At 55.5% G+C, this 17,754-nt stretch overlaps 1 protein-coding gene across 1 annotated transcript in view; it reads right to left on the reverse strand.

The window, feature by feature from the left end:
• CACNA1I (calcium channel, voltage-dependent, T type, alpha 1I subunit) overlaps nucleotides 1-17,754 on the reverse strand; it is a 186,428-nt gene that overhangs the window by 28,875 nt on the left and 139,799 nt on the right. Inside the window, exons 10-23 of the mRNA XM_006890106.1 lie at nucleotides 15,061-15,212; nucleotides 14,134-14,319; nucleotides 13,728-13,845; nucleotides 12,826-12,981; nucleotides 12,273-12,369; nucleotides 11,649-11,851; nucleotides 10,460-10,930; nucleotides 9,003-9,103; nucleotides 8,144-8,267; nucleotides 7,868-7,936; nucleotides 7,435-7,619; nucleotides 6,903-7,029; nucleotides 6,009-6,134; nucleotides 3,563-3,652 (exon numbers count right to left, since the gene is read on the reverse strand). Of these exons, the coding sequence (XP_006890168.1) occupies nucleotides 3,563-3,652; nucleotides 6,009-6,134; nucleotides 6,903-7,029; nucleotides 7,435-7,619; nucleotides 7,868-7,936; nucleotides 8,144-8,267; nucleotides 9,003-9,103; nucleotides 10,460-10,930; nucleotides 11,649-11,851; nucleotides 12,273-12,369; nucleotides 12,826-12,981; nucleotides 13,728-13,845; nucleotides 14,134-14,319; nucleotides 15,061-15,212 (2,205 nt within the window). The remainder of the gene's footprint in view (nucleotides 1-3,562; nucleotides 3,653-6,008; nucleotides 6,135-6,902; nucleotides 7,030-7,434; nucleotides 7,620-7,867; nucleotides 7,937-8,143; nucleotides 8,268-9,002; nucleotides 9,104-10,459; nucleotides 10,931-11,648; nucleotides 11,852-12,272; nucleotides 12,370-12,825; nucleotides 12,982-13,727; nucleotides 13,846-14,133; nucleotides 14,320-15,060; nucleotides 15,213-17,754) is intronic.

Below are 17,754 nucleotides of genomic sequence, written 5' to 3' on the forward strand. Positions count from 1 at the left end.
ATCTACGCAGTTATCCCACCCATATGCCCATCCATCCATCCATCCATCCATCCATCCATCCACTCATCTATCCACCCATACACCCTCCATCCATCCATGCACTTCTCCACCCATATACCTCCATCCATCCAGTTCTCCACCTACGCACCCATTCATCTACGCAGCTATCCCACCCATATGCCCATCCATCCATCCATCCATCCATCCACTCATCTATCCATCCGTGCATCTGTCCATCCACTAATCTATCCACCCGTACACCCTCCATCCATCCATGCACTTCTTCACCCATATACCTCCATCCATCCACTTCTCCACCTACACACCCATTCATCTATGCAGTTATCCACCCATATGCCCATCCATCCATCCATCCATCCATCCACTCATCTATCCATCCGTGCATCCGTCCATCCACTAATCTATCCACCCATACACCCTCCATCCATCCATGCACTTCTCCATCCGTACGTCCATCCATGCACTTCTCTACCCATGCACCCATTCATCTATGCAGTTATTCACCCATATGCCCATCCATCCATTCATCCACTCATCTATCCATCCATGCATTCATCCACCCACTCTTCCATCCACCTGTACACCCTCCATCCATCCATCCATCCATCCATCCATCCATCCATCCATCATCCATCCATGCACTCATCCATCCACCCGTACACCCACCATCCCTCCATGCGCTTCTCCACTCATATACCTCCATCCATCCACTTCTCCACCTACGCACCCATTCATCTATGCAGTTATCCACCCATAAGCCCATCCATCCATCCATCCACCCATCTATCCACCCGTATACCCTCCATCCCTCCATGCGCTTCTCCACCCATATACCTCCATCCACCCACTTCTCCACATACGCACCCATTCATCTATGCAATTATACACCCTATGACCATCCATCCATCCATCCACCCATACACTGTCCATCCATCCATGCACTTCTCCACCCATATACCTCCAACCATCCACTTCTCCACCCACACACCCATTCATCTATGCAGTTATCCACTCATATGTCCAGCCAGCCAGCCAGCCAGCCACTCATCTGCCCATATACACGCCTTTCATTCATCCACTTCTCCACCCAGCATTGATTCATCTATGTAGTTATCCATCCATATGCCCATCCATCCATGCATCCATCCATCTATGCATTCATCCACCCACTCATCTGCCCATATACACTCCTTTCACCTATCCACTTCTCCACCCATGCATCCACACATCCATCCATAAACTCATCCATCCATTCACTCATCCTTCCATCTGGTTACCCACCCATATACCTTTCATTCATTCATCCACTTCTTCACCCATGTACTCAATCCATCTACTCATTCACCCAGCCAGTTCTTCATCCATGCACCCATCCACCCACTCATCTATCTGTATACCCATCCATCCATCCACTCATCCATCTATCCAATTATCCACCTATAAAGCTCCCATTCATCCATCCACTTCTCCACCCATGCACCCATCCACCTACTTAGTCACCCATCAAGTTATCCACCCACATACTCATCCGTCCATCCACGCATCTAATTTTCCATTCATATCCATCCGTCCACTCATGCAACTTTCCAGTTACCTACCCACATACCCATCTATTCAGTTATTTATCCATCCACTCATCCATCCATGCAGTTATCCTGTCATAAACCCTCCATCCATTCCTCCACCCATGCACCCATCCATCTATCCACTCACCCACTCACCTACCATCTATCCACCCACTTACCTGTCCGTACATCTATTCATTTGTCCTTCCCGCCATCTAGCCCTCTCTCCTTCCACTCATCTTCCCATCCTTGTCCATCTATCCATCCAGTCAACACAAAGTTTCTTTCTCTACTGAGCCTCTCACCCTCATCCTCTCTGCCTGTGCAGCTCTTCCTCACCTACAATCCTTCCTTTTTCCAGGAGGGCTGTCATGGTCACTCTGGCCCTAACAAGTATCCCCACGTCCAGTCTCCTAACCTAAAGACTCCCTACACCAGCACTCAGTCACTCACCCCCATCTTGTTCAGGACCCTCCCCCTAGAGTCACCCACACTTTGAAATCATTCCCCACAAGGCTGCACTGGACCCCCAGCTGGGCAGGAGTGATATCTGTTCTGACAACATGCCTGTGGCCCCCAAGCTGACAGAGTTCAAACCTCAATTCTGTCCCCTACCACAACTTGAGTGACCTTGGCCACATTAAGAGACCCCTCTGAATCTATTTTCCCCCTTGAAAAACTAAGACAGTCAAACTAAGACAGTCATATTCTCTAGAAAGTACAATACAACAAGTAGTGTAGACCTTGGACCAGAAACTGGGAACAAGTGTATAGGGAGCAAAGGTGTTTGAAGCTGTCAGCCAAGAAGAGAAAAGACGTGAGATCTGGATGTCAGCTCCACCTGCCCCTGGCAACATCAAGGAGACTCGGCTGTGCCCCTGCCCATCAGTGTGATGACAGCATGGGTTCCAGAAAGACCACAGTCCAGAGGCTCATCTCTCTGCCCTTTCCCTACACACCCGCAGCATCCACGGCCGTAATCAGCTCCCTGGGGACCCTCATCCCTCATACCCCAAAGAACAGCTGCAGGTCCTTCCACATGTGAGTAAGAGAAGAGACAAGAATGAAGCACAGAGATGATGATGGACACACACACACACACACACACACACACACACACACACACTTGCACATGCTCTGAAATAAACAGATAATAGACAAGGGTGCTTCACCATTCCCTCATCCATCCCAGCCCTCAGGTCCAGAATCTCATGGAGAGGTCCTATGAGGACATAGTTCATGTGATGGGGTCACCCATAGCCCTGACTCTGCTGAAAGCATCTGTCCTGAGCTACACTCCCCCTGATCCTTCCCAAATGAACGTCTCAACTCTGGTAAGCCTTGTAACGCCTGAAGTCTCTGCCTGGCCCCAGAGGAGACCCCTCCTCCAGAAGCCTGAGGGCTTAGATCTCCACCAAGCCCCCTCCCCAAGCCCATCTTCACCAAGGGCCCCCTTCCCAAACCCATCTTCACCAACAGCCTGGAGGCTCCAGCAGCAAATCTTCAGGTGTCACCGCCCAGCAATGCCCCTGCCCTCCAGATATGCAGCAGCACCCATCAGGGCACACCTGGGGTCTCCTGCTGGCCTCTCCCCCCACATCTGTCCTCCTCTCACTTTCTGCTTCCCCTTCAGCTCCTGACCCTACGTCCTGAGGCTGCCCTGCAGGCTGGCATAGACCTCTCCTCTTCCCATCCCGGTTCTCCACCCACAGGGCTCTGAGCCACTCCAGGCTGCTGGGCCGACCTCTCTCTGCAAAGCAGGTGGGCATATCTGCAAGTGGAAGGAACAACAACTGATGCAGTCCAAGGAAGAGTTCTAAAAGTGGAGGATCTGAGCCAGGCTGGTCAGAGACTGGGCTGGAACTCAAGTGGGCACACTGCTGTCAGGAGGTCTTGTTGGAACTGATTTCAGATGCCTGGGCCCCAAAGATCCTGTGTGTTGCACCCCTCCTCAGCCTGGCCCAAGCCGTGCCCACCTGCTGGTCCACAGCCACAGCGTCCAGTCCATTGTACATGATGTTCACCCAGCCATCCTTGGAGGCCAGGACAAAGAGGGACATCAGGGCCTGGAAGACACAGGGTGGATGCAGGGTGAGGGAATGGGAAGCTCAGGCAGTACTTGGACCCTTCTCAGCTCTATTGTGGTACCTCTGGGGGGCAGAGGGACAAGGAGGGGGACAGGAGGCCTTCCCTGCCTGGCAGGGCTATGTCTACAGCTGATAACCCCTTCCTGAGGCCCTGCTATGTCCTTCCATGTATTGTTCCAGGCACTGCTGCCGGGGGAAGAACTCTTGACCCGGAGTCCTGGGATCCTGGGCTCTGGTCTCAGCTCTGGATAAGCTGACCACGATCTCAGCTAGAAACATCGCTGTGAGCTCATCTCCGCAGACACCACACAGCTTAACTGCAGAGACTGCTCGGAGGCTCGGCTGAGATTTTAATCTGGAAGGTTCTTGAGAGGCCAGAGGACCACTGCCGCTGCTCCTCTGGGGACAAAGAGGGACTGGTCCATCACCTGAACCAGGAGCTCACTGTGCAGAGAGGAGTCAGGGCCCAGGCTCACAGCGCAGACTCTGCCATTCACTGGAGGCATAATTTGGGACAAGCTCCCTCCTGTATCTGGGCCCTAGTTTTCACATCTATAAAAGGGCAACAATTATACTCATTGGCTCAGGAGGTTTCCAATAAGGAGGTAACCCCAGGAGATGACAGCTAGGGTTCCTATGCAGCACCCTCAGGTCCCCGGGGGCACCTGCTACAGGGCCTTTGAAAGGACACGCACTCAACAAAGGCTGTCAGAACAGAATAGGGATTGGGAGTAAAATCAAAGAGCCTCTGGAGTTGAGTGACCCCCTGGGCCACACTCACGGGTCCAAGGATGCTGGCACTTTGTGGGTTCATAATACAAGGTCCCACGCCACCACCACAGCTGACAGAGAGGTCAAGTGTCCTCTTCTAGAAGACCTCCAACCCCAGGCAGAGGGGTCCATGTCCTCCTCTGCACTCAGGACCCAGGGTCCTGGCCCACAAGTGAGATTCTGACTCCCTCCTGAGTATCCACCCAGAGAGGCACAAAGACCTCACCTCCCAAAGGTCAGATGACCCGGGGGCCTCAGGTTACAGAGCCTGAAGTGAGCACAGCTGGGGACCTGAGCCGGGGCCTGTGACTGTGTGTGACATGAGGCACAGTGAAGGCTTTGCTTGGCCGTGAAAGCAGATCTCCAGCCTTTGTCGGGCAGTGTCTCGGGGCATCTGAAGCACCCTCTCTCTTAGCAGCTGAATACAAACTATTTGTCCACAGAAGAGCCTCAATGGGGATCAAGAGCACACAAAGTCCCTTGGACTCTGAGGTGAGTTGCTGGCTTTTTCCACTCTCAGCTTCCTCTAACATCCCCCCACCCTGCCTTACACTTGATAGATCACTGACTTACACTTGACAAATCACTGACTTGTTAGAAACTTGAAAAGACAAGGTACAGCTTCAGGAGGGAGGGGGGGATGGCTCCTCCGCCCTGGAGGCCAGGCTGACTTCCTCACCAATCCACAGCCATAATCCCTCAGGTGGTATTGGGAGACAGGACCATCGGCCCCTGAGTCACAGAGCCTGGGCCCCTCCCCACCACTGGTCAGACTTGATCCCAAGTGGCCTCTCAAAAAATAAGGAGTCATTTTAAGGGGTGGGGTGAATGGGTGCTCTAGGCTCTGAGCCAGTGCCAGCTGGGAGTGGGGTCCTCATTTGGGGTTTAACCTGGATGGGAGGCCCAGGGAAGAGGGGATGGGGGTGGGCAGGAGTTGGGACCAGGCCTGCTGCAAACAGAGCACAGGAGGGCTGGGTGAGGGGCAAAGGGAATTCACTCTGGGCCAGACGATTGAAACTCTAAAAGGTCATTGCCATTGGAACTGACTCAGAGCTGACCAGCAAGTTTTCAGAGGCAAAAAACCGAATGGGAGGAGTCTGCCCACCCTGCCTCAGAGTAGCTAGTGGATTCGAACCTCCTACCTTTGGGTTGACAGTGAAACTCTTTATCCACTAGGCCAGAGGCTTGAACTGTATTATTTAGTCTCCATCCCAGCCTACCTGGTGGATGCTACATTCCCGTTTTACAGATAAGATCACAGTGACAGGAAATGGCTTGTCAGGGTCCCATGGGGGCTAGTACCCAATGTCCACTGAAGTACCTACAGAGCACTAGGTCTTTGTTCGCACTCCACACTCAGGATCTCCAAGCCCCTGTGAGGTGAATGAGAGGACTACCCATTCCGCTGAAGAGGAAACTGAGGCTTGGAGAGGAAGCCTACGGCTGGTTCCGGCAGTGTGGAACTGGAGGCAGGCCCGTGCTCCCACGGCGATCATTCTCCCCGTGGGAAGGCAGCCTGGCACTGTGGCTGGGTCAAGTCGGGGAGAAGGTAGGCGGCACTCACCTGGCCCAAGTTGTCAAAGTTGTATTTGTGATGGACCCAGCGGTAGTTGGCGGCCACGCAGTCAGAGCGGTTGGTGATGTTGCGGGTGTCCACGCCGAGGCAGTGGTAGAACTTGCCCTTGAAGAGCTGGTGGAGGAGGTAGGGTTAGTGACGGTTCATCCGGCAAATCAGATGAGGGACCGCCCCTCACGGGCATGTCCTCTGCGCAGAGCCTGAGCCCAGCATACCATCCCACTGAATGCCACAGCACAAAGGTGGAGCCACTCTCATCCCATCTCACAGATGAGGAAACTGAGGCTCACCAATGGAGGGTCATTTCCCCCAAAGTCACCCGAGACTTAACAAGGGGCAGCAGCAAGGCCCACCCCCGTCTGTCTGATTGCAGGTCACAGACCCCATAGGAACTATACTCGGTGCGAGGCAAGGTCCCCACAGGAGAGTCACCACATCCACATGTGATGACCACCCCCATATCCATTATCATGTCTCCCTTTCACAGTTGCCTCAGGTGCCAGGCTTGTTCCCTAAATGTGCTACTCCCCGAGATGTCTTCCCTCTACCATCACCTGTCAACACTGGACCTTTCCTCCAAGGCCTGCTACAAAGGCCACCTCCTCCAGGGTGCCTTCCCTCTGGCCTCCCTCTCCTGCTGCCAGCAGCCCTGTGTTCCTGGCATAGCTGGACCCTGAGGCCTCTTTACCTGTCTTGCACTCAGCCATACAGACCCATCTATCTCCCTGTGGACCGGGAGTTCATTGCCAGCCGGGCCACCAAACCACCCGGCCGACCAGCAGAAGGCTGGCCTCAGGGTGTGTGTGGTCAGGCCAGATCCTAGCTGTACCGGGCCTTCTCTTCCATGACCACAGACCACCGAGGCCCAGCAGGCCACCTCACCTGCACCCCCAGGATGCCGAAGATGATGAAGAAGGCACAGCAGATGAGGACGATGTTGCCAATGGGCTTAAGAGAGGAGATAAGCGTCTCCACCACCAGCTTGAGGCCAGGCGCCCGGCTGATGACCCTGAGGGCAGATCGGGTACTGTGAGCCCACTGCCACCCCGACTCAGGCCAGAGCCCCCCTGAGGTAAGAAGACAGTGGCAGGGGACACCGAGAAAGTGGCCAGGACACTCTGATTTGGGGACACAGGTGGTAAGCAGTGACTCTACACACATAGGATACACTCTCTCCAGAGACAGCTGAAAACGGCAAGGGGTCTCCCAGACCCAGAGACTGGAATGGAAGGTCTCCCACCTCTCAGCAGAGGGTCTCAGGAACATACACCCCCAGTCCTTGGCCCTGCTCAGCTGGGACTTGGCACAAATCATTAGGCCTAAGTGGGTGAAAAGCGAGAATGGGGAGCCACGGAAGGCCACCTACAATTTCCAGGGTTGAACAGGGACACCACCCTGGGGGAGTGGTCCTCACCTCAGGGGGCGCAAGGTACGCAGGAGCCTCAGGACCCGGAGGACCCCCAAGATCTTGGCTCCCCCGGCCGAGGCTACAGACACCACGATGTCGATGATGGACACAAAGACGAGGAAGCCGTCCAGTACGTTCCAGCTGCTGCGCAGGTACGCCTGTTCCCCGAAGTACAGGCCCAGGGAGACCACCTGGTAGAGGGTGGGTAGGTTTTGCGGGCTTCCATGATGAGGGGGAGGGAAGGTGGGCGGAGTCAGCAGGCCTCCCTGGCAAGGGGCGGGGAAAGTGGGCGTGGCCCGCGGGCTCCCCGGTAGTGACGGGAGGTGGGCGGGGTTAGTGAGCCTCCACGGTGAGGGGCGTGGTCAGCCTGCAGGGTGTGGATGCTGATGGGTGGGTCAGGGACAGGTAGGAGGGGCCAGTGCAGGGCTGGGGTAGTTACCTTCAGTGTCATCTCGCCCACGAAGATGGCTGTGAAGATGTAGTTGGACACGGTGAGGAAGATGCGTTCCTGGAAGAGCAGGCAGACCTGTCAGCCAGCCCACTGGTCCTTGCCCAGCTTCAAGGGCCACCAGAATGGCCAGATCCGTGAGTGGCAGCCTAGTCCCTCCAGACGGTCTCACCTCCCTCTGGCTGCTCGAGGGCTCCCCTTCCTCCCTGGTGTATTGTCCCTGTGGTCTCTCTCCCTGCCTTGCCCTGCTCAAAGCTCAACACTCACTGTGCTGCCCGCCTCTATCTGGGGCCGCTCCAGGGCAATAGTGATGCAGTTGAGGAAGATGAAGGCCAGGACCACATAGTCAAAGAGCTTGTGCGCGATGATGGTCTGGCACAGGACCCGGAACCTGGGGAAGGGGAAGGAGGCAGGCAGGGGTCCCATGAGTATCCTTTTGCCCCTCCCTCCAGCCAGGAAGATGTTCTCCCATCCAAGAACTAACCAGCGCCAAACCTGCTTAGCTTCTGAGATAAGACAAGATCGGGTGCGTTCAGGGTGGCATGGCCGTAGACCAGCCAGGAAGATGGCAGAGTGCCCAGGCACACACAGGGGCCCAGGACAGCCTGCAGAAAGTGACCCCTCTCTTCTCTGGCCACACTACATGTGTTGATTCCACATTTGCTAGGCCACCACCTGAAGCCCAGTCCCTGACCACACCCACAACCAGTCCTGGCCCCAAAGGGGAAAGGGACAGGCTTATCCTAGCACTCAGGGCCTTCCAGATACATCCTGAGCCCTGGTCTCCAGACATACAACCCCACACTGCCTGCTGTCCTCTGCGCCTGCCAAGGCTTTCCTGGAAGCAGTTCCTTCCTCCACGTGGACTGACCTCCTCCTCTTCACTCCTCCTGCCCCACCAACTGGAACCTGTGTGCACTCAGGAAGCTCTCTAACAACCCTTCACACCCGAATGTGAGCACCTAGACTCTCGAGTCACACAACTATGGAAGGGTTTCCACCCTGGACTCTTGCATTCTCCTGCAGGTCCCACCTAAGTGGGTAAGAGGGTCTGTGGAGAACTGAGAACCTTCGTCTGTGCCAACTCCCTTCCCCAGGCCACCGCTACCCAGGCAGGGCTGCCCACCTGTTCTCAGGGGAGAAGAGATAGACGGACCAGTCCTCTCTGACCTCGCACCAGTCGGGCTTGTAAGCGTCAATCATCTTTCGGACACGGAAGCACAGAGTCTGGCAAAGGAGACCCGGGCAGGGAGGGTCAGAACCTCCCCGAGCTTCCTACCTCTGACCACTCTAGGTACCCCTCCAACTGTGGACACTGAATCACCACCTAACACAGTTCCAGTGACATCAGGCCACCTCATTCCATCCGCTGGAGGTTGGGAGGGTTCGCCTTCCAGATGTGGGCAGGTATGGGCAGTCTAAGGTGCAGCCCTCAACCCTCTCTCACTTGTAGACACACTTGTGCAACACACTGTATTAGCCACGTCCCTTGTAGTATCCTTCCTTTAGCCCCGCCCATTACTCCTATAACTAACACTCTGTCCTGGCTCCTTACCCCAGCACTACATTACCAGCCTGTGTCTTGGTCCCCACCCCTCAACCACTACTTTTGTAGCCAATGATTTCTTGATCCCCGCCCATCACCCCGCCCACTACTTTCTTTTTTTTTTAATCTTTAATATCAACCTTTATTGAGTTTGAGGTCACACTGTAAAAAGTAAAATGATCATGTCAGTGAAATCAGCAATAAATAACAGATTTCTTAATGAGCACCACTCATTAATAATGCTAATTATTTTAAAAAGTTTTGACACTTTACATTTTACAAGAACCTTTCCCAAATGGCAGCTCATATTTAAGTGCAACATAAGACAGATAATATGATCTTTCTTTGCAAATAAGGAATTTATATTAAAGGAAGTTTGACCTGGGATCAGATTTTCTTTTTTTTTCCCCCCCTCTCTCTTCTTCTCTATGAGGTAGAATCTATGCTAAGGAAATTCCTTGCCAAAATTAAGGAATAATTGTTGATAACGACTTTTATAAGTAACTTTTGCACAGGTGTTCATACCCAAAGTTTCCTTCATCCCCACCCCTCTCATCCCACCCACTTCCTTTATAGCCAATGGTTTCTGGTCCTCTCCCCCCTCATCCCGCCCACTTCCTTGATAGCCAATGGTTACTTGGTCCCTCATCCCACCCACTTCCTTCATAACCAATGGCCTCCCCCCTCATCCCGCCCACTTCCCTCATACCTAATGGTTACTCGGTCCTCTCCGCCCTCATTCCACCCACTTCCTTCATAGCCAATGGTTTCTTGGTCCTCTCCCCTCATTCCACCCACTTTCTTCATAGCCAATGGTTTCCTGGTCCTCTCCTCTCATCCCACCCACTTCCTTCATAGCCAATGGCTCCCCCCTCATCCCGCCCACTTTCTTCATAGCCAATGGTTTCTTGGTCCTCTCCTCTCATCCCACCCACTTCCTTCATAACCAATGCTTTCTTGGTTCCCTTTCTTGCCAGTCCACTTCCTTCATAGCCAGTGTCTTTCAGTCCTCACTCTCTCTCGCCGCCCACACTCACATAGTCTATCTCCTCCTCGTCCTCCCCGCGATCCTGACGGTCATTCATCTTGGTGAAGACGTCTTTGGCTATGCTGGGCATCCTGCCATTGCAGTCCTCGTGTCCCGGGGCCGAGCCCACCGCCCTCCATGCTGCCCGGGGGTGGGTGCCCCCCACGGGCCCCAGTTCAGCCAGGTCCACGGAGTCCCTGGTGTCCAGGGAGAGCGTCCTGCGGTGGTGGCGGTGGCGGTGCAGCCCGTGGGGCCCGTGATGCACGTGGTGCGCGTGCGGGGCGTGCAGCGGGGCGGGGCGCGGTGGACCCTCGTCCCGGATGGCCTCACAGGGCCCGGTGCCTCCACCTCGCTCGGCTGAGAGCAGGGACTCATGCTCAGCCGACGGCGGTTTGTGCTTGAGGCTGTTCCAGCTGGAGCGGCGGCTGGCCCAGGCCCCGCTGCGGCCCCATGGCCCGTGGTAGGAGCTCCTGGAGCTGGACTGGGAGGAGGCCAGAGCTTCAGTCAGCGACTCACACGCGCTCCCACCACTGCGCCTCTAAGGAGCCCGCTTCTGGGCCCATAGGTGGCTGAGGGCTCCTCTTCCTGTCCCACCCCGCTGCCCCCCAAGCTGGGTAGGGAATAGCCACCGTGAGTCCACATCGGCCTCGCTTCCCTAAGATCTGCCCATTTTACAGGCAATGGGCTCAGAGAAGGGTGCTGTGGCAGAGGCCAGATCCAAGGTGGAACTGTCTAACCCAAAAGCTGACTCTACCCTCTCCATTGCTTCCAGCAAGAGGGCTCTTCACTACATGGTCCAGCACTGTCCACTCGCTCATTCATTATTCATCCCCTCCACTCACTCCTGTCACTCTGGTGGAGCACCCAGGAGTGAGACCACAGCCCTGCCTGGCTTCACTGGACAGCCTGGGGCCATGAGCCGGACACTGGAGGCTGAGGCTGGACTGTGACATTTCCTATGACAGAGCACCCCACAACTCACCAGGGAGCGCTGGCTGAGAATATCCCACAACTCACTAGTGAGCACTGAGAGCACCCACAACTCACCAGGGAGCGCTGAGAGCACCCACAACTCACCAGGGAGCGCTGAGAGCACCCACAACTCACCAGGGAGCGCTGAGAGCACCCACAACTCACCAGGGAGCGCTGAGAGCACCCCACAACTCACCAGGGAGCGCTGAGAGCACCCCACAACTCACCAGGGAGCGCTGGTCGTAGCTCATCCTCCCCAGAGACATGACACTGCTCTTGCGGGAGCCCAGGGCCACCAGCATGGGGTCTGGCTGCAGGGAGAGGCGAGGGGTGGGGGCCGTGCCCCCAGTGGAGCCCAGGTGGCCACACAGTGGGAGAGTGGGGTCCAGGTGCCCGTTGGGGGTCATGGGGACTGGACAGAGCTTGAGGTCTAAAGGGGTGAGATGAAAACAGAGGAAGGGACAGACAGGCAGACAGAGGAACACAACCAAAGAAACCATGAAACAAATAGTAGTAATTCAAAGCTTTTCTGAGAAGACCCCTTCCACCAGGAAGTCTTCCAAGGTTGGACTTCATCACAGGACACCTCCCCACTGCCTGGCCGACAAGGACCTGGGCCTAAGGTAAAGAAGGCTGCCCAGTAGAGAAGGCTTCCCAGTGGTACCAGCAGGATGAGATCTCAGGCTCTGGAAGTCCCAAGGCTCTTCCCCAAAGGTTGCACATGAGACGGGATAAGATGGGCTGCTGGTATCCCTGGGACAGTGCTTCAGCCTCCAGCCTTGAGGATGAAGCCAGGTGCTGTAGCCTGTACCCCCCTGGATGCCCTGGGTGAGCACCTGCACCCTGCTTACCTCCCGCACTGCTGAGGCCCTCCTGCAGCTTGTCAAACTCCTCCTCCAGGTTGGATGAGCTCTGCTCATCATCTGAATAGGAGCGATTGGCATCACCCTGGGGGATGATCACATTGAATCACAGTAGGCTTACACCTTCCCCCTCCTCCTAAACTTCTCAATGAATGCTTTCACTCCCACTTTACAGATGAGGAAATTGAGGCTCAGAGAAAAAAAATTAGGTGGCCTAAGGTCACACAGCTAATGAAGATCTGGCCACAAACCTACATCTGCCTGATAGCTAGTATCCACCAAGCCCACAAATGGAAGGATAGGACCCAGAATCCCAAATCCCAAAGCCTCAGAGTCTCAGAGATCTAGGGTCCTGGTCCTGCACTGGAGGAGAGGTAGGGATCCCAAGTGCAGGCTCCCTGGAGTGAAAAGCCCATGGTCTCATTGGAGCCCCTTTTTCTGGGTGCAGGTTCTTGCTAGAAATTTGAATTGCAACTCTCCCCCCATTCAAAGATCACCCCCCAGCCCAGCCTCAGGCTTCCTCCACCAGGCCCATGGTCACCTCCGCCTGGAAGCCCTCCACCAGGATGGCCACCAGCAGATTGAAGAGCACGTAGTTGCCAAAGGTCATGAGGGCAACAAAGTAGAGGGAGGCCCAGGGGGAGGTGGAAGCCATGCCATTGTAAAGGACAACATTCCAGTCTTCCTGGGTGAGGATCTGCGGGGCACGGGGGACAAATACAGGTCAATCCCTGAGTACCACAGCCTGTCTCCGGGAAACCTCTGAAAAGAGACAGGCTGTCAACCAGGTCCCAGCCCAGCCCACGGGCAGAGGGACCCACCAGGTGGCAGACACAAAGGCCCACGTACACACACACACTGACACACCCTCTCACACCCGTGCTCAGGCATCACCCCCGTGCTCACGCCCCACTCCCTGGGGCCTCCCACTCCAAGAGCTGGGGCTGCCTCATCTTGAGCCTCCCTAGGCCGAACAAGCCCACCCCATAGGCCTACACCCACAACCCCACGGCAGTGCTCTGGCCAGCTCTCAGCTTACGTCACACTCCTGCCTGCTTTGCTAATGCCCACTGAGTCCAAGGCACATGTCAACAACACTCCCTCTCAGCTGCTCCCACAATTTCACTTTCAAGATCACCCCCAGCACTTCCTCTGAGCCCACTCCTACTTGGGCCTTCCCAGGACACGAGCCCAACCAGCCTGGGGACCACCCTTCATTCTCCCCAAGCCCTTTCTGCCCCCAAGTGCTAAAGAAAAGGAGATTGGGTGTTGGGGGGCCCTAAAAGTGTACCCACTCATTGGCTATCATGGCGCCCAAGTTACACACAAGAAAGCAGCCTTCCAGAAGAACCAAATGGCACAGTCTCCGGCCTAACAGGGTGACAGGGACTGGGCTGGGCCCCCACTCCCACCCTGACACACACAGGGACACCTGTCACTCACCTGAAACACCGTCACGATGGCCCACAGCAGAGAGTCGAAGTTCTTCCTGTCGGGGACTGTGTCCCCCGTGTCCGTGCGGAGGCTGAACTTACAGCCAAAGATGTGCATTCCGAGGATGCTGGGTAACAACGAGGCAGCTTGAGGGGCACACGCACCCACTCTCCGCCTGCCCCAGCTGATTTCATTCCCAGAACCACCCAGGGAGATGTCTGTCACCCAAGTCTCAAGAAGGGTCGTTGTCCTGGCCCCATTTTGCAGACGGGAACACTGAGGCTCAGAGGGGAAGTGAGCTGCTTCGAGCCACATGAACCAGTAGCTTGGTCCAGAGACCAAGTCACCCTCCACTGGGCCTCTGCCCTGGGCCCTGGCTGGCCCCAAGGGGGGCACCGAGGGGGGCGGAGCTCACCTGAAGATGAAGATGAAGAGCATGAGCAGCATGCAGAAGGTGGCCACGTTGTCCATGGTCTTCATGAGGACCACCAGCTGGCGCCGCAGCGCGGGCATGAAGCGGACCAGCTTCAGCACCCGCAGCAGCCGGAACGTCCGCAGCACCGACAGCCCGCCGTCCGCCTGCCCCACGATCTCCCAGATGCTGCGGCGACAGGGCGGGCAGGCAGGAGGGTGGGGTGGAGAGAGAGGCAGAGCGGGGTCAGCGGTGGGCAGCGGGCAGGAGAGGTGGGGTGGAGAGAGAGGCAGAGCGGGGTCAGCGGTGGGCAGCGGGCAGGAGGGTGGGGTGGAGAGAGAGGCAGAGCGGGGTCAGCGGTGGGCAGCAGGCAGGAGAGGTGGGCACAGGTGCCCCTCTGCTTCCTTCAGCCACACCTTTCTTCACTCACCTGTGCAGCTCTGAGAAACCTGACCTCTTGCCCCGCCTATCTGTGAATAGAACTCAGGAGGTCCTGAAGGTCACTGACCTCTGAGATGGAGTGATTCTACCCATTATGAACGTAAACAAACCGGGAGAACTTGCCGGCAGCTGAAACCAGAGACGCTCATGTTTCCCAACAGTGTTTCCTCTCACCTCTTTGGGATGACTGAGTCACGGGCCTGCTGCTAGACCTTGCTATTTGGTGCCTAATCAGGAAACACGTTATCTTGCTAAATTGCAAATGTTTAAACACTTGGGTGACTGGTTCCCCTGGAATCTTGTGTGCTTTCTTTCAGGCATTTAGAACATTCATCTGAGGAGTGTGGGGGCTTCAACAGCCAGCAGGAGGGGCCATCGCACAGAGGAGGTAAAGAACAGCTGGTCTCACCCTCTCAGGTTAGGCTGGGGGCCATCATCTAAGAGGTCCCTGCTCAGGCTCTGGGTGGGTGGAGGGCGGCAGAGGACTACCTGATGATGACGATGATGCTGTCGAAGATGTTGTAGGGATTTCGCAGGTAGTCGAAGAGGCCGAAGGCAGCCAGCTTCAGGATCATCTCCAGGGCAAACATGCTGGTGAACACCACGTTGCAGATCTCCAGAACGTTGGTCAGCTCCTCGGGCTGTGGGGCATGAGGGGTGGGGTCCTGGCATGAGGGGTGGGGTCCTGGTCAGGCCACCTGGATGTGCATGCGCTCCAGGAACCCCAGCAACGCAGGCACAGCTTGTCACACTGACTATGACACAAGCCGGTGTCCTCTCTGAGCCCAGACTTCCCCCACAGACATGGCCTTGAAAACCCTTCACCCCTGCTGCCCTGAGGCTCTGAGAGGTCTCTGCAGATGGTGGGGCTTGGAGCTAAGAGGGGACCTTGAACTGATGCTTGCAAATTTAAACATGATGCTGTTTTTGTTCATGTCCTTTCTGATAGAGGCATGATGATACCCATTTTACAGAGGAAGAAACTGAGGCTCAGAAGTAGTCTGAAGACACAGACCGAGATGGGAAAGCAGGTGGTGGGCCTCTGAAACCTCCCTCTTTTCTGCCCCAGTCAGTGAGCACTTCCCACCTGGCCGCTGCTGGTCGACACAACCTCAAGGTGTCACTGCAAGGAGCGTCTCACCCAAGCCCTTCTGCAGGCGAGGAAGCAGGTCTGAGACCAAGGATATGGTAAGTGGGGAGTCAGAATTGGAACCCAGGCCACCTGGTCCCCATGCTGTCACTGTTTAACCTGCATCTGAGAAGTCCCACCCAATGAGTCTGTCCCTCTCCGCCCTGCCCTGTAATGGCCATTGCAGGGTTACGAATGGCTGGACACCCACTGCGCTCAGTGAAGAAGGGTCAGGGAGCGCACATGTCCTGCAGGCCAGGGCAGCCCTCTGCACAGAACACATGTGATGGCCCCCCAGAGAGTCACTCTGGGACCAGGGATCCAAGGAGACAGGGATCTGCCCTTGGCTACCAGCTGACCCCAGAAGAACCAAAGGCCTTCTGCCCCTGAAACTATTTGTCATGTGGGTTTCAGTATCGGAGAAAGCCACCCAGGGACCAGAGCCTGGTTCCAGACCTGGCTTGTACATGACACAGCTGTGGGACCCTGGGAGGTCCTTCTTTGGTGCCTCAGTTTCCTGCATAAAATGAGAGTGCTGACAAGGCACCCACATTCATTCTCAATCTTGATGCTGAGAGTCTTAGGAGACTCCAGCTCGCTCGCTCTCCCCTTGAGGCCCCTCTGGAACTGACCAGTAGGATAGGTGTGTGGTTTCTGTCCACTGTCCTAGGCAATCCCCTTCCCACCTACTTATTCAATCATAACCCTGTGCCCCAAGTTGAATTTGACAGCCCCCCATAATCATTAACTCTTCACAACAACCTGCTGAGGTCACACTCACCCATCGCCATCCAGTCACCTCTAAACCACGCATGTCAGAGCAGAACTGTACCCCATCAGGTTTTCAATGGCTGCCTTTTCATAAACAGACAACCATGCCTTTCTTCCAAGGCACCTCCCACCTCCCAGTTACCATCTGAGCCCATTCACCATTCGCACCACTCTGAGGTCACTCTTCTCAAACTCACCACACTGAGTGGATTACAACTTATAGTGACCCTCCCCTGGGCTTCCCAGGTTATGAACCTCAAAGGAAGGAGCCTGCCCCTCCCTCTCCCCCGGAGCTGCTGGGAGAGTCGTGCAGATTTCCTGTGAGCAGGAACAACATGCCACATAGATCAGCATCTCCATTTTACAGATGAGAAGACTGAGGCTTGGGGAAATGAAGCCATTTGTTCAGAGGCCCCAGTCGGAAAGTAGCAAAGCCAGGCACAGAACCAATCTGACTCTCAATCTGCTCTCCACCTGAATTCATTCATTTATTGATTGATCCATTCGTTCACTGTTGCAGGCTTTCCACAGACACTTCGGACTGGTCAATCTGTGGGACTTGTGCTCCCCAGGGTGGGCAGTGATGAGTCCTGGTTATCTCTGAACAAGAGCCAAAGATCACAGCCATGAGGGAAGATGAGGGGGCTGCAGGCCAGGCTTAGGGGAGTCAGGAGCAGCTTCCTGGAGGAAAGGACATGTCAGCAGAGACCCGGGAGCTGAGGGGGCTGCCAGGTAAATCAGGAGAAGAAAAATGTCATCAGGCAGAGAGGTGCCACCTGGATCCAGAACTGGGAGGTGGGAGGGTGGCAGATACAGGAGCATCTCCCACCTCTCAGCGTCACTTCCCCAGTCCTGTCAGCCCCTTGACAAGGCAGCAGGTGCTCCATGAACCTGACTTTGATTCCACTTCGGTTGAAAAGAGAAGAGAAAAACTAACAACCCAGGCACCCATTCCCTGCTAGTGCCTGGGAAATCTAATAAAACTGCCAGATCTTCTCAAATCCAGATAAAAAGAGACGGCCCCGTTCCCGCTGAAATTACATTTGACTCACAAAACGGTCACAGGGTGAGACCCCTGGTTGGGAGGAGCCGGCATCCCTCAGTCGAGGATCCATGCTCCCCATGGTCTCTTGTTGTCTGTGGAAGTGGATCCCGGTCTCTGCCAGCCCACACCGGCCACACACACACACACACACACACTCCCCTCCCGCAACTGATGCGGACACACACACACACACACACACACTCCCCTCCCGCAATTGATGCGGACACACACACACACA

Source organism: Elephantulus edwardii, unplaced genomic scaffold (genome assembly GCF_000299155.1).
Source record: "Elephantulus edwardii isolate Elephantulus edwardi_28Jun2011 unplaced genomic scaffold, EleEdw1.0 scaffold00086, whole genome shotgun sequence".
Taxonomy (NCBI): Eukaryota; Metazoa; Chordata; class Mammalia; order Macroscelidea; family Macroscelididae; genus Elephantulus; species Elephantulus edwardii.